We start from the raw sequence: 13,868 nt of genomic DNA, 5'->3' as shown, positions 1-13,868 counted from the left end.
ATAATATTATGATCTGGCTAGCTTTCTGCTAATTTAACAGACTTAGCTGCATGCTGCTCAGGTGACCATGCTGCTCTGGTCACCTGCAGCAGGCCTCTCGCTGCACAACTCAACACCATTGCCCACTGAGCTGAAGCCTAAGCATTAGAGCTAATTCCAGGAGCTAATACAAGTCTTCAGGGTCTGAAGACTCAGGGGGTGGTTAGGTCATTCATCGAGCAAGAGTAGCTGGACGCCACCACCCATTTACACAATGCTTCTCTCGCCCCCTCTCTCTTTCTCTCTACCCAGCTCATTGTTTTCTCCTCTGTAGCTAGCTGATTAGCATGTTGCTACAGTCTGCTTGCTCAACTCTCAGCTCAATCAGAGACTAAGGTGTTAGCATTAATGCTCCATTTTAGCTTGCCACTCTGTTCCTTGAAAAACTTACCCTGCTCTCTTTGGCACTAGCAGGTACATGCAGTCAAGCACACACTTGCTCACACAGATCAAGAAGAACACACACCCTTAGTCCGTTAGAAGAAATCCCTCACTTAAACATTCAGGCAGTAAGAAGAAAACACACAGACTCAGATTTGCTGCAGGGTTTTGAGATGCTGATGAATCACACTGTGGGATGTTTGACTCTGCTCAACCTGTTTCTGTTCTGGTCTGACTGTCTGAGCTCCTGCTCACCTCGAGTGTGTGTCTGTGTGGGTGTGTGTGTGTGTGTGTGCATATCTCAGTCTGTAGGCCTACACTGTCTGTGTACCTGATGATCCATGCTGTAGAATACATCTATTGTTATATTGCCTGTTTTGAGACTTTATTTGAACAGGGAGTCCCATTGAGACCAAGGTTTCTTTTGCAAGGGAGCTCTGCATACACACCATTTACAAAATACAATTTGTGTCAATGTTCTTCACCTCCCGGTCAGTGGGTATAGAGGTGAGGAGTCTCCTGTAGTCAGACAGCTGTTGGGCCAGCCAGGCCTAGAACCATACATGGAGCTTGAGTAGGCCTACACACACACACACACACCACACACACACACACACACACACACACACACACACACACACACACACACTCTGCCTTTGATATGAGTGAACTGCAGAGAGGGAGGGATGGAGGACCGGTGCAGTGTAATCACCTGGACTTGGAACGTCCCCTCTGGTATGGTAAGGAGAGGAGGAGGGGTAGGCCTTAGGCAAGAATAGCTCAGCTTTTCAATACCATACACTCCTACTCACTACAGGGTAGTTCAGTCTTACTCTCAAAATGAATGGTCATCTCTCCTTTTACTTTCGATACACTATCTGTGTTGAGATGGGAGTGAATGGTAAGCTATATGGTTGGACAGGCATATGAGGTTACTAGAAGGAATGCTAACCCTGTCACTCACTGAAACAAGAGTTATCACGTTCTACAGTCGTGGCCAAAAGTTTTGAGAATTACCCAAATATTAATTTTCACAAAGTCTGCTGCCTCAGTTTGTATGATGGCAATTTGCATATACTCCAGAATGTTATGAAGAGTGATCAGATGAATTGCAATTAATTGCAAAGTCCCTCTTTGCCATGCAAATGCACTGAATCCCCCAAAAACATTTCCACTGCATTTCAGCCCTGCCACAAAAGGACCAGCTGACATCATGTCAGTGATTCTCTCGTTAACACAGGTGTGAGTGTTAACGAGGACAAGGCTGGAGATCACCCTGTCATGCTGATTGAGTTCAAATAACAGACTGGAAGCTTCAAAAGGAGGGTGGTGCTTGGAATCATTGTTCTTCCTCTGTCAACCATGGTTACCTGCAAGGAAACACGTGCCGTCATCATTGCTTTGCACAAAAAGGGCTTCACAGGCAAGGATATTGCTGCCAGTAAGATTGCACATAAATCAACCATTTATCGGATCATCAAGAACTTCAAGGAGAGCGGTACAATTGTTGTGAAGAAGGCTTCAGGGCGCCCAAGAAAGTCCAGCAAGCGCCAAGACCGTCTCCTAAAGTTGATTCAGCTGCGGGATCGGGGCACCACCAGTACAGAGCTTGCTCAGGAATGGCAGCAGGCAGGTGTGAGTGCATCTGCATGCACAGTGAGGCGAAGACTTTTGGAGGATGGCCTGGTGTCAAGAAGGGCAGCAAAGAAGCCACTTCTCTCCAGAAAAAACATCAGGGACAGACTGATATTCTGCAAAAGGTACAGGGATTGGACTTCTGAGGACTGGGGTAAAGTAATTTTCTCTGATGAATCCACTTTCCGATTGTTTGGGGCATCCGGAAAAAAGCTTGTTCGGAGAAGACAATCAGTCTTCAGCATTAGCATCAGTCCTGTGTCATGCCAACAGTAAAGCATCCTGAGACCATTCATGTGTGGGGTTGCTTCTCAGCCAAGGGAGTGGGCTCACTCACAATTTTGCCTAAGAACACAGCCATGAATAAAGAATGGTACCAACACATCCTCCGAGAGCAACTTCTCCCAAACATCCAGGAACAGTTTGGTGACGAACAATGCCTTTTCTAGCATGATGGAGCACCTTGCCATGAGGCAAAAGTGATAACTAAGTGGCTCGGGGAACAAAACATCGATATTTTGGGTCCATGGCCAGGAAACTCCCCAGACCTTAATCCCATTGAGAACTTGTGGTCAATCCTCAAGAGGCGGATGGACAAACAAAAACCCACAAAATATGACAAACTCCAAGCATTGATTATGCAAGAATGGGCTGCCATCAGTCAGGATGTGGCCCAGAAGTTAATTGACAGCATGCCAGGGCGGATTGCAGAGGTCTTGAAAAAGAAGGGTCAACACTGCAAATATTGACTCTTTGCATCAACTTCATGTAATTGTCAATAAAAGCCTTTGACACTTATGAAATGCTTGTAATTGTACTTCAGTATTCCATAGTAACATCTGACAAAAATATCTAAAGACACCGAAGCAGCAAACTTTGTGAAAATTAATATTTGTGTCATTCTCAACTTTTGGCCACGACTATACATCTAGATCTACATTTGTATTGTTTAGGTATGTTTCTGAAACCAGGGTCATCTGTTGCATAGAAAAGTAACCAGTTTGGATGCTGAGTCTAACCCCATGTTCTCGCTTGTCTCCACATATAGTGTTTGGTTTATATTCTGTTAGGATTTCTCCCAAGCTGTTTATAGTCAAGGTGATGAGGTGAATACTGTAATAATCACTGGAGGCTCTGTTAATGAATAGGCGGTTTACCATTGATTCTCGGGCCGATCAATTCTTGGGCCGACTCTTTTCTCTGTATATATCAATGATGTTGCTCTTGCTGCGGGTGATTCTTTGATCCACCTCTCCGCCGACGACACCATTCTGTATACATCTGGCCCTTCTTTGGACACTGTGTTAACAAACCTCCAAACAAGCTTCAACGCCATACAACACTCCTTCCATGGCTTCCAACTGCTCTTAAATGCTAGTAAAACTAAATGCATGCTCTTCAACCGATCTCTGCCCGCACCCGCCCGCCCGACTAGCATCACTACTCTGGACGGTTCTGACTTAGAATATGTGGACAACTATAAATACCTAGGTGTCTGGCTAGACTGTAAACTCTCCTTCCAGACTCACATTAAGCATCTCCAATCCAATGTTAAATCTTGAATTGGCTTCCTATTCCGCAACAAAGCCTCCTTCACTCATGCTGCCAAACATACCCTCGTAAAACTGACTATCCTACCAATCCTTGACTTCAGCGATGTCATTTACAAAATAGCCTTCGACACTCTACTCAGCAAATTGGATGCAGTCTATCACAGTGCCATCCGTGTTGTCACCAAAGCCCCATATACTACACACCACTGCGAACTGTATGCTCTCGTTGGCTGGTACTCGCTACATATTCGTCGCCAAAACCACTGGCTCCAGGTCATCTATAAGTCTTTGCTAGGTAAAGCTCCGCCTTATCGCAGCTCACTGGTCACCATAGCAACACCCACCCGTAGCACGCGCTCCAGCTGGTATATTTCACTGGTCATCCCTAAAGCCAACACCTCCTTTGGCCGCTTTTCCTCCCAGTTCTTTGCTGCCAATGACTGGAACAAATTGTAAATATCACTGAAGTTGGAGTCTTATATCTCCCTCACTAATTTTAAGCGTCAGCTGTCAGAGCAGCTTACCGATCGCTGCAGCTGTACACAGCCCATTTGTAAATAGCCCATCCAACTACCTACCTCATCCCCATATTTTGTTTTTGTTTTTCTGCTCTATCACTCCAGTGTAAATTGCTAAATTGTAATTACTTCGCCACTATTGGCCTATTTATTGCCTTACCTCCTTACTTTATTTGCACACACTGTGTACAGATTTTTCTATTGTGTTATTGACTGTACGTTTGTTTATCCCATGTGTAACTCTGTGTTGTTTGTGTCGCACTGCTTTGCTTTATCTTGGCCAGGTCGCAGTTGTAATTGAGAACTTGTTCTCAACTGGCCTACCTTGTTAAATGAAGGTGAAATAAATAAAAAATTGATTAAATGATTGATTGACCGCTCTCTGTGTCTCTCTCGTCAGACCGAGCGGGCAGCATCAGCACATTGGACTCTCTAGACTTCGCTCGTTACTCTGACGACGGGAACCGGGAGTCGGACGAGAGGGTGGCAGGTAAGACAAAGCATACCTGTCATGTCCTGACCGGACAGAGACTGAGAGACGGACATGAAGAAGAGAATCAGAGAAAAGGAGAGACAGACAGCAGACAGAGAAGAGCAGGGGTAGGGAGAGACAGACAGCAGACAGAGAAGAGCAGGGGAAGGGAGAGACAGACAGCAGACAGAGAAGAGCAGGGGAAGGGAGAGACAGACAGCAGACAGAGAAGAGCAGGGGAAGGGAGAGACAGACAGCAGACAGAGAAGAGCAGGGGAAGGGAGAGACAGACAGCAGACAGAGAAGAGCAGGGGAAGGGAGAGACAGACAGCAGACAGAGAAGAGCAGGGGAAGGGAGAGACAGACAGCAGACAGAGAAGAGCAGGGGAAGGGAGAGACAGACAGCAGACAGAGAAGAGCAGGGGAAGGGAGAGACAGACAGCAGACAGAGAAGAGCAGGGGAAGGGAGAGACAGACAGCAGACAGAGAAGAGCAGGGGAAGGGAGAGACAGACAGCAGACAGAGAAGAGCAGGGGAAGCGAGAGACAGACAGCAGAGTATACAGGACCTTTTCTTTATGATGTCATGGTGTAACTACAACCCGTTATGTCACAGTGTAACTACAACCCGTTATGTCACAGTGTAACTACAACCCGTTATGTCACAGTGTAACTACAACCCGTTATGTCACAGTGTAACTACAACCCGTTATGTCACAGTGTAACTACAACCCGTTATGTCACAGTGTAACTACAACCCGTTATGTCACAGTGTAACTACAACCCGTTATGTCACAGTGTAACTACAACCCGTTATGTCACAGTGTAACTACAACCCGTTATGATGTCAGTGTAACTATAGCTCTTTGATGTCACAGTACACACCCAGCCCTTGATGTCATAGTGTAAATCCAGCCCTTTATGTCGTCACAGTGTAAATCCAGCCATTTATGGTGCCATAGTAGCATTTATGGCATCATTAGGCCACACCAACCATGTAGACACCAGCCCTGTTCTCAACTGGCCTACCTGGTTAAATAAACTTCACTGATGATGACATCACTATGGTTCCGTTCCAGATTTCCCTACCCATTCAAATATCCCTGTTTAACCTACCTAAGCCTTCCATGGGCCTTTCTAGTGTGTCTACAGCTCAGATAGATTTACCTCCATGTTCCTCTTATTAAGCCATCCTGGTTTAAATAAAGCAGGAGATGTAATTGAGACAGTGTTATTTTCCCTCAAAGGACCTGTCAGTGGCACTGGATGTTGTGAAAATTCACACTTAAAAAAAAAAAGCTTTTCTCACGACACCCACCAGCTAATCTTCTCTGAATTCGTTAAAGATCAGAGAGGATGAACTGAATACATTAAAGATCAGAGAGGATGAACTGACCAAGACGACGAGTACGTTAAAGATCAGAGAGGATGGACTGAATACATTAAAGATCAGAGAGGATGAACTGACCAAGACGACGAGTACGTTAAAGATCAGAGAGGATGGACTGAATACATTAAAGATCAGAGAGGATGAACTGACCAAGACGACGAGTACGTTAAAGATCAGAGAGGATGGACTGAATACATTAAAGATCAGAGAGGATGAACTGACCAAGACGACGAGTACGTTAAAGATCAGAGAGGATGAACTGAATACATTAAAGATCAGAGAGGATGAACTGACCAAGACGACGAGTACGTTAAAGATCAGAGAGGATGAACTGACCAAGACGACGAGTACATTAAAGATCAGAGAGGATGAACTGAATACATTAAAGATAAAAGAGGATGAACTGACCAAGACGACGAGTACGTTAAAGATCAGAGAGGATGGACTGAATACATTAAAGATCAGAGAGGATGAACTGACCAAGACGACGAGTACGTTAAAGATCAGAGAGGATGAACTGACCAAGACGACGAGTACGTTAAAGATCAGAGAGGATGAACTGAATACATTAAAGATCAGAGAGGATGGACTGAATACATTAAAGATCAGAGAGGATGAACTGACCAAGACGACGAGTACGTTAAAGATCAGAGAGGATGAACTGAATACATTAAAGATCAGAGAGGATGAACTGACCAAGACGACGAGTACGTTAAAGATCAGAGAGGATGGACTGAATACATTAAAGATCAGAGAGGATGAACTGACCAAGACGACGAGTACGTTAAAGATCAGAGAGGATGAACTGAATACATTAAAGATCAGAGAGGATGAACTGACCAAGACGACGAGTACGTTAAAGATCAGAGAGGATGAACTGACCAAGACGACGAGTACGTTAAAGATCAGAGAGGATGAACTGACCAAGACGACGAGTAGAGGACCAAGGTATCCATCCTGGAGGGGCTATACTACACAGATCTCTCTGTAACGGTGTGTGCCTATGATATAACCTATTCTAGTGTTTGTTCTCCACATTTAGCCAGACAGGATATGATGACTAGTGACGAATACTGTGAATAAGATGCAAATGACTATAAGTGATATACTGAAAGCTGGACACTCTGCTTCACATAGGACCTCATCTCTTTATGTGACTGTTAATTGGCCTGTTGTCTGTTCTTTTCTCAATGCCAAAATGCCAAATGTCAATTCCAGCCCTTTAGCTTTGTAAGATGAAAGTTCTGGACAATTCTCCAGGAACCATGCAGCAGAGCAAGCCTGTGGTCCCTTCTTCACAACCACAGACCCTCTACTCTTCCACCCTGCCCTCCCTCTATCCCGCCCTCCCTCCATCCCGCCCTCCCTCTATCCTGCCCTCCCTCTATCCTGCCCTCCCTCCATCCCGCCCTCCCTCCATCCTTCCAATTCGGCATCTCCTCCTCCCTAAACCTGCCTCTCCTCCGTCGTTCCAACATGTCGCCCCCAGCTGTCTGACTCTGGGTTTTCAGGCTGTTCTGATCAAACCCCGGCCCAAAACTGGACAACCCTCCATCCAGGCTAGCAGCTCGCCTCTTTTTTGTATATTTTTTTTTACCTGTTTTTTTTTTCTTCCTTTTTTGGGGGGGTTCTTCCGTTTTTTTCCTCCATTTTGTTGTCTTTTGTTGCGTCCTGTGTACTCTTGATCTGCATTGGGAAGTATTGTCTGGACCTCGTTAACTAGGACAGATTTGAACAGGCGCTGAGTCAGACTACTGAAGCGGCAGATCTTCAGTGCACAGCCATGCAATATGTCCTCTCTGCTCGCCATTGCTTCTCTTCCTCCTGTGTGGTTTTCTTCAACATGTCTGAAGAGCAACCTGTGGAGTGTTTCCCTGCTCATGAACTTGTTATTTGATTGAATCTCACTACTGTAGTCCTTGATAGACTTCTTACAGGAGGTTTTAGAGGCCTCTCAATGTAGCATAATGTAATTACAATCCATATGTTAGTTTTTCTCCTGTATGTAAGTAGCGGCTATAGTATCCATCCTATGCTTAGGCCTAATAGTATACTGTATTAACATTTGGCCAACCACAAATCAAAAAGCGCCACTTCAAATTTGAGCAGAGTCCAATATTTTGCATAGCCTGGAACTCACTTTTTTTAATCTATTGATTGTACAATCCCTGGTCAGACAGCTATTAGCATATTATTTAGGCTGCATCCCATTAGTGGTTTCAGCTCTTTCTCACTCTTGTCTATACTCATCTTAAACAACTGGATAGGTGGAAGCAGATTCACATAAAGTATACTCCACATTGCTTCTACCTATCCTGGGTTTTCAGATCGGTGCAGAAGAAGCAAAGGAGATGAGGAGAGGTAGCCGCTTGACACTCTTTCGATGCACCCTTAGACACTATGCCTTAGTCAGCTATCCCAGGATCCTCTGCTGCATGCGTTCATTAGACCCCATAGTTTGCATGTCTCCTGTTTTCAAATCAATCTTCTTTTTGTTTCATTTTTCATGGCCATATTTTTGTTTGTTTGTTCCCTCTCCTTGGTTGGATGCACTTCCTTCCTGTGTGTTGTGATGTCACTTCCTGTCCAGTGCTGGAGTTTGAGCTACGGAAAGCCAAGGAGACCATTCAGGCTCTACGCACCAACTTGACTCAGGCAGCAGGTGGCGTACTTAACACTTCTACTCCTCCATTTCATCCCTCTATCATCTCTCTCTTTCTAAGGAGATTCTCTCTAGCTCCTCCCCTGTTTTACTGAATGGTGGAAGGGTTCATCTGTTCTGTGGCTTTATTGTCTTTCTAGAAAGCGACACTCAGGAGAGAAACAAGAACTACAGTTCCCATCCTGAGACTCAGGTAGGCCAGACACTCTGCTAGTAACTGTATGCAGTTCACTTTTGGAGTACCACTGCAGCAAATACACAATGTTTCTTAATAAAACACCGTTTGTTGAGAAACTTCACTTTTCAAGTTGATTCATGGTTTATTTCCCTCTGTCCTCTTCCTCAGGAACCTATCCGCCCACTAGAGAAGCGAGCCTTAAATTTCCTTGTGAATGAATATCTATTAAAGAATGAATACAAACTGTCGGCCATCACATTCTCTGATGAAAATGATGACCAGGTAATGTTTCTTTGAGTTGTTGGCCTGAACAGGGTGCATTTAGTGCGGCACAAAATGCTATATAGTGAACATAATCATGGTCCCTTCTTTTTCGGATGTTCAAGGACTTTGAGTTGTGGGACGACGTGGGCCTGAACATTCCAAAGCCTCCCGACCTATTACAGATCTACAGGAACTGTGGCTCCGCCCTTCCGTCGCCGCGGAATACCGTGGACGTAGCCGTGGGAGTGGAGTCAGGCGAGCTCACTGGGAACTACATTACCCAGAAATCTGATCTCTTACAGCAGGTGAGAGAGAGGGAGGAACATTCTAGGTGTGATCATGTGTGTTTTGAAGCCACTCAGAATGTTTACATACCAGTGTGATTTTGGGTACAGAGCTTATTGATTTAGCCTACACACCTTTTCTCCTTTGGCAATGTATACTAAAATCCTTTCCTCTATCTCTGTGTTTTTGGCTTCTCTCTGTCTCCTCTCTCTTTCCTCTCCTCTCTCTATCTCTGTCTCTCTGTGGCTTCTCTCTGTCTCTTTTCTCTCTCTCCTCTCTTCTTCAGCAGCAGACGGAGGTAGTTGAGGAGTTGGAGTATCAGATTAGTCTTCTGAACGAGGAGAAACAGAGTCTGGCCGACTATATCAAGAAACTACAGAGGTGCGTGTGCTTGTGCGCTTGCGTTGAGAGAGGATGGGGTAATGGCTCTACACTACACTATGGGGTCACAGGTGGATGCTAATTGAAAATGTTACTGCCACACCATGGGACCTTTACCCTTTGAACTGCCATTTCATCAGTCAGCTCTCTGTCCACCCATGGCCTGTTCAGTTGGCTGCAATCCTTCAGAACTTTACAGCTATTTGATATTATTTGTTTCTGTCCTCTCTTCTCCAGTGAGATCCAAAGCCTGAGAAGGACAGTCCCCCCCCCTCCTCATGACCAGGGCTCACAGCCCAACCCCTCCTCCTCCACCACTCCCCAGCCCCCTCTGGACAACGGTCAGTACCTGGATATCAGGGTCGCCTCAGAACCTGATAACCCCCCCACTGAGAGCAACCCCCCCACTCAGACCATCAGTAACCCTACACACACCTCTTCACAACCCCATGCCAAGCTAAAGAGCAGAGGGACGGTGGTGTTTGACCAGCCCAACAGGTGAGTCTGAAAATAAAGTCTAGTTACTCAGAATGACCTGTAGATGGAGCCAGTGGTCCGTCATAAACAGTCTGATTGTCCATCTATCTTGACTGGAATGAGCATCTTGATTCCTGCTCACTCTCGTCTTTTTGTCTTTTCTCGTCCACAGGAAGTTGTCCCCGGCATTCCAGCAGGCCCTCCTGTCCTTCTGTAAGATGTCAGCTGACAGTCGTCTGGGTGCAGAGGTCAGAGGTCACCCCTAATCACGGTCACATGACCATAGTGTCAGCTATCTTCAGAGTATAGTATACTACTACTGAAAGCATTTTAATACGCAATCCTCAGAGCAGTGACATATCAAAAAAAATACAATCAGCATTTTGTTTTCTAATTTCAGTCGGTATTTCTCTCACTCACTCTTTCTCCCCCTCTTTCTCTCTCTCTCTCTCTAGGTGTCGAGGATAGCAGACAATGAGGAGAGTGTGATGCTGATGTTGGGTCGCTGTCTCCCTCACATCGTCCCCAATGTCCTCCTGGCCAAACGAGAGGTACCTCCCACCTCTCCTCACCCCTCCTTACCTCTCCCCCATCCTCCCATCAACACAGTCTTCTTTCTGTCTTCAGTTTGGTATTCAGCGTCTGACTCCACAGTTTTTTCACCGATGCTCATCTCTCATGTCTCCTCCCTTTCCTTCACTTTTTTTGTCCTTTCACTCTCTCACTCACTCTCTCGCTCTGTGCATGCCTCTCTGCTCCTAGAGAATGGTTGCACACCTGTGCCAGGTGAGTTGGATGCCCCCACATCTGCATGACCTCACCTGACCTCACACACAGTGTAACACAGCCCACGCCACGGGCTATAACCACCCAGTCTCTCATCTGATTGGCTAGTTATTTGTACTCGAGCAGGAAAGTCATGGTGGAATTTTGATCATTTATGAAAACGCTTAGATTAGGGGTATGGTCAGTTTTAGTCATTAAGATTGCATATGTGGTTGTGGCCTGTATAGTGGACTGTGTTTTACCTCTCTCACCCTGTGTGTTCTCACCTTGCTCCTTTCTGAGTGGTTCCCAATAGCACGCAGTCTTCTCATTGATTGATTCTTTCATCTCTGATTGGCTGAAACGGTGGCCAACTAGAGCTGATTGAACAACTGTGTGCATTTTGCATAATTTCACGTAACATTTCTAAGCTAATTTAAGTGCATTGTGTGACAAAGACATGCAGTGTAACTGACTAACCGATTTAACAACAAAATAAATAAATAGCTATCTGGCGTTGCTGTAAAGTAAGTCATCACTCTTAATGGTAAATGCTGATGATTTCTTTCCATATGTTAGTCTACAGCATGTTTAAAGAGCTAGTGTGGTGAGCTAGGTTTGGGATTGTGTTTGTGTTTGACAGTGTCACGACTTCCGGCGAAGTTGGTGCCTCTGCTTGTTTCGGGCGGCGTTCGGCGGTCATCGTCACCGGCCTTCTAGTTGCCACCGATCCACGTTTCCTTGTCGATTTGGTTATGTCTTGATTGTTCACACCTGGTTCCCATTTGGTTATGATTACTTCCCTATTTAAACCCTCTGGTCATCGTGATGTTTTGTGCGTTATTGTTTTACTGTTGGTATTGTTCGTTGTGTTTTGTAGTTCTTGTTTTCCCTGCGTGGATTTTGTAGACTGAATTTTTATTTGAGTAAATTACTTAATTTTTACTCAGTTCGGTGTCCTGCGATTGACTCCTTTCCTCATCACCTATACGCGGACACTGACAGAATAACGCACCTCAGGGCTGGTACGAGGAGCAGGAACAGGACGAGTTGGACTGGGCTGACGCACTGGAGGCCTGGTGCGTGGGACTGGCTTTGGATACGCCAGACTGGATACACGCACCTCAGGGCTGGTGCGAGGAGCAGGAACAGGATACACTGGGCCGTGAAGGCGCACTGGCGGTCTCGAGCGCAGTACTGGCACCAGCCTTACTGGCTGGATGCCCGCTTCCCCCTGGCAAATGCTGGGCGCTGGCACCGCGCACACCGGCCTGTGAATGCTCGGCCTCGACGCCGTGCGCATCACCCCATAGCACGGGGCCTGACCAGTAACATGCTGCTTCCGGTAAGCACGGGGAGTTGGCTTGGGGCTTAACCCTGGCCCAGCCAAACTACCCGTGTGCCCCCCCAAAAAAATGTCTTGGGGCTGCCTCTCAGGCTTAAATGCCAACCGTGTACCAATATAACAGTCCCGGTTCACTCTAGCCTTCCTCCATGGTCCAGTCCCAGCTAAAATCTCCTCGCAGGTCCACGACTCCCGATAGCCTTTCTCCAGCTCCTTACCCCGCTGCTTGGTCCATTGTTGGTGGGAAGTTCTGTAATACTGTTCGTTCGATCGTTTTCTTGTTTCGTTTCGTATGTGTTCAAATAAAGTTAAGATGAGCACTCAACCCGCTGCGCCTTGGTCCACTATATACGACGACCATTACAGACAGTGTGAGGTCTGTGTGAGGGAGTGGTAGGGAGAGTCAGGTGGGCTCCCCACACTGTATGTGATTTGCGTATCACAGCTGTGGTTTTAATGATCTACTGACAGTTATGAAGAATTTGGATTCCTGCCCAAAACTAGGGAAAACAAAGTGAGGGAGAAAAAAAAGAGAGAGATTGTCTTATTCTGCCTCCGGGCGGGAATGGACTTTGTTCTGCGTCTGTTAGACAGACTGAATCAACACACACCTTTTGTGCTCCTACTATTTGTAGGTCACCTACTGCCAGCTCAAAGACACACCTTAAGTGCTTAACTCTACACACTATGGACACGCAACTAGGAACAATAGACGTTTTGACTTTGATGACTGACTGAATAAGTGAACCGTAAAAACATACCTGCCACCTGTCGCCTTCACTATCAATGATCATAAATCATTACGGTCTTATGGCAGACAGACCAAGCCTACTCTAAGATACGGCCCAATACCTGTATGGGCTTCTTGAGAACTCGGACCATAAAGAGAGTCAATAATCCCACTTCCCTTTTTTCTCTATTTGAGGTTTAATGACTACCTGATTTACCTGGCAGAGAGTCGGTTATACCGTGACATTCAGGGGTCTCTATTTATTTTTATGGGCATAATAGTAAAGACATGTCGTTTAACGGTAGAAATGTTTTACTGGTCCTTTTAATGTGGCATGAACAACCAGTCATGATCTTATTGTCAAACACATCACTTCAGGTAGTAGGCTACCTGCGTACGCTCGTCCACCCCCCCAATGGTTTCCGGCATCCAAACAGCACTGTGTCCCCGCCATTTGATGAATGGAAAGAGACATGTTTTACAAAGCACCAAATAGTGTAATGACATTTGGCAATTATCATTAAGCCGACAGTCTTGTAGCCTGAATTACAACATGTTACCATGGTGTCACTGCCATAGTTGCTAGTTGGCCTGTGCAGGCTTAATCATGTTACCATGGTGTCACTCTGCTATAGGTCCTAGTTGGCCACCTCTGGTCTAAACATGTAACTATGGTGTCCTAGTTGGCCATCTCTGGTCTAAACACGGTGGTGCCATGTTGTCACACTGCAATAGATCCTAGTTGGCCATCTCTGTATCGGTTACATCTGGTCTAAACACGGTGGTGCCATGTT

The 13,868-nt window shown here is 45.8% G+C and overlaps 1 protein-coding gene across 8 annotated transcripts in view; it reads left to right on the top strand.

Annotated features, from left to right (window-relative positions):
• Window positions 1-13,868, top strand: part of relch (RAB11 binding and LisH domain, coiled-coil and HEAT repeat containing) — a 54,964-nt gene that overhangs the window by 3,037 nt on the left and 38,059 nt on the right. For 3 of the 8 annotated variants that reach the window (XM_045702063.2, XM_045702064.2, XM_045702062.2), the window contains exons 2-11: window positions 4,527-4,616; window positions 8,578-8,649; window positions 8,790-8,842; window positions 8,996-9,109; window positions 9,214-9,396; window positions 9,663-9,757; window positions 9,995-10,255; window positions 10,407-10,482; window positions 10,690-10,785; window positions 10,997-11,020. In XM_045702063.2, the coding sequence (XP_045558019.2) occupies window positions 4,527-4,616; window positions 8,578-8,649; window positions 8,790-8,842; window positions 8,996-9,109; window positions 9,214-9,396; window positions 9,663-9,757; window positions 9,995-10,255; window positions 10,407-10,482; window positions 10,690-10,785; window positions 10,997-11,020 (1,064 nt within the window). The remainder of the gene's footprint in view (window positions 1-4,526; window positions 4,617-8,577; window positions 8,650-8,789; window positions 8,843-8,995; window positions 9,110-9,213; window positions 9,397-9,662; window positions 9,758-9,994; window positions 10,256-10,406; window positions 10,483-10,689; window positions 10,786-10,996; window positions 11,021-13,868) is intronic. The other 5 variants (XM_045702067.2, XM_045702066.2, XM_045702065.2 and 2 more) reach the window with 4 other exon arrangements.

The sequence above is a fragment of the Salmo salar genome, chromosome 19 (genome assembly GCF_965601325.2).
Source record: "Salmo salar chromosome 19, fSalSal1, whole genome shotgun sequence".
Taxonomy (NCBI): domain Eukaryota; kingdom Metazoa; phylum Chordata; class Actinopteri; order Salmoniformes; family Salmonidae; genus Salmo; species Salmo salar.
Note: the sequence above shows the minus strand (reverse complement) of the source record. Positions and strands in the feature narration are given on the sequence as shown.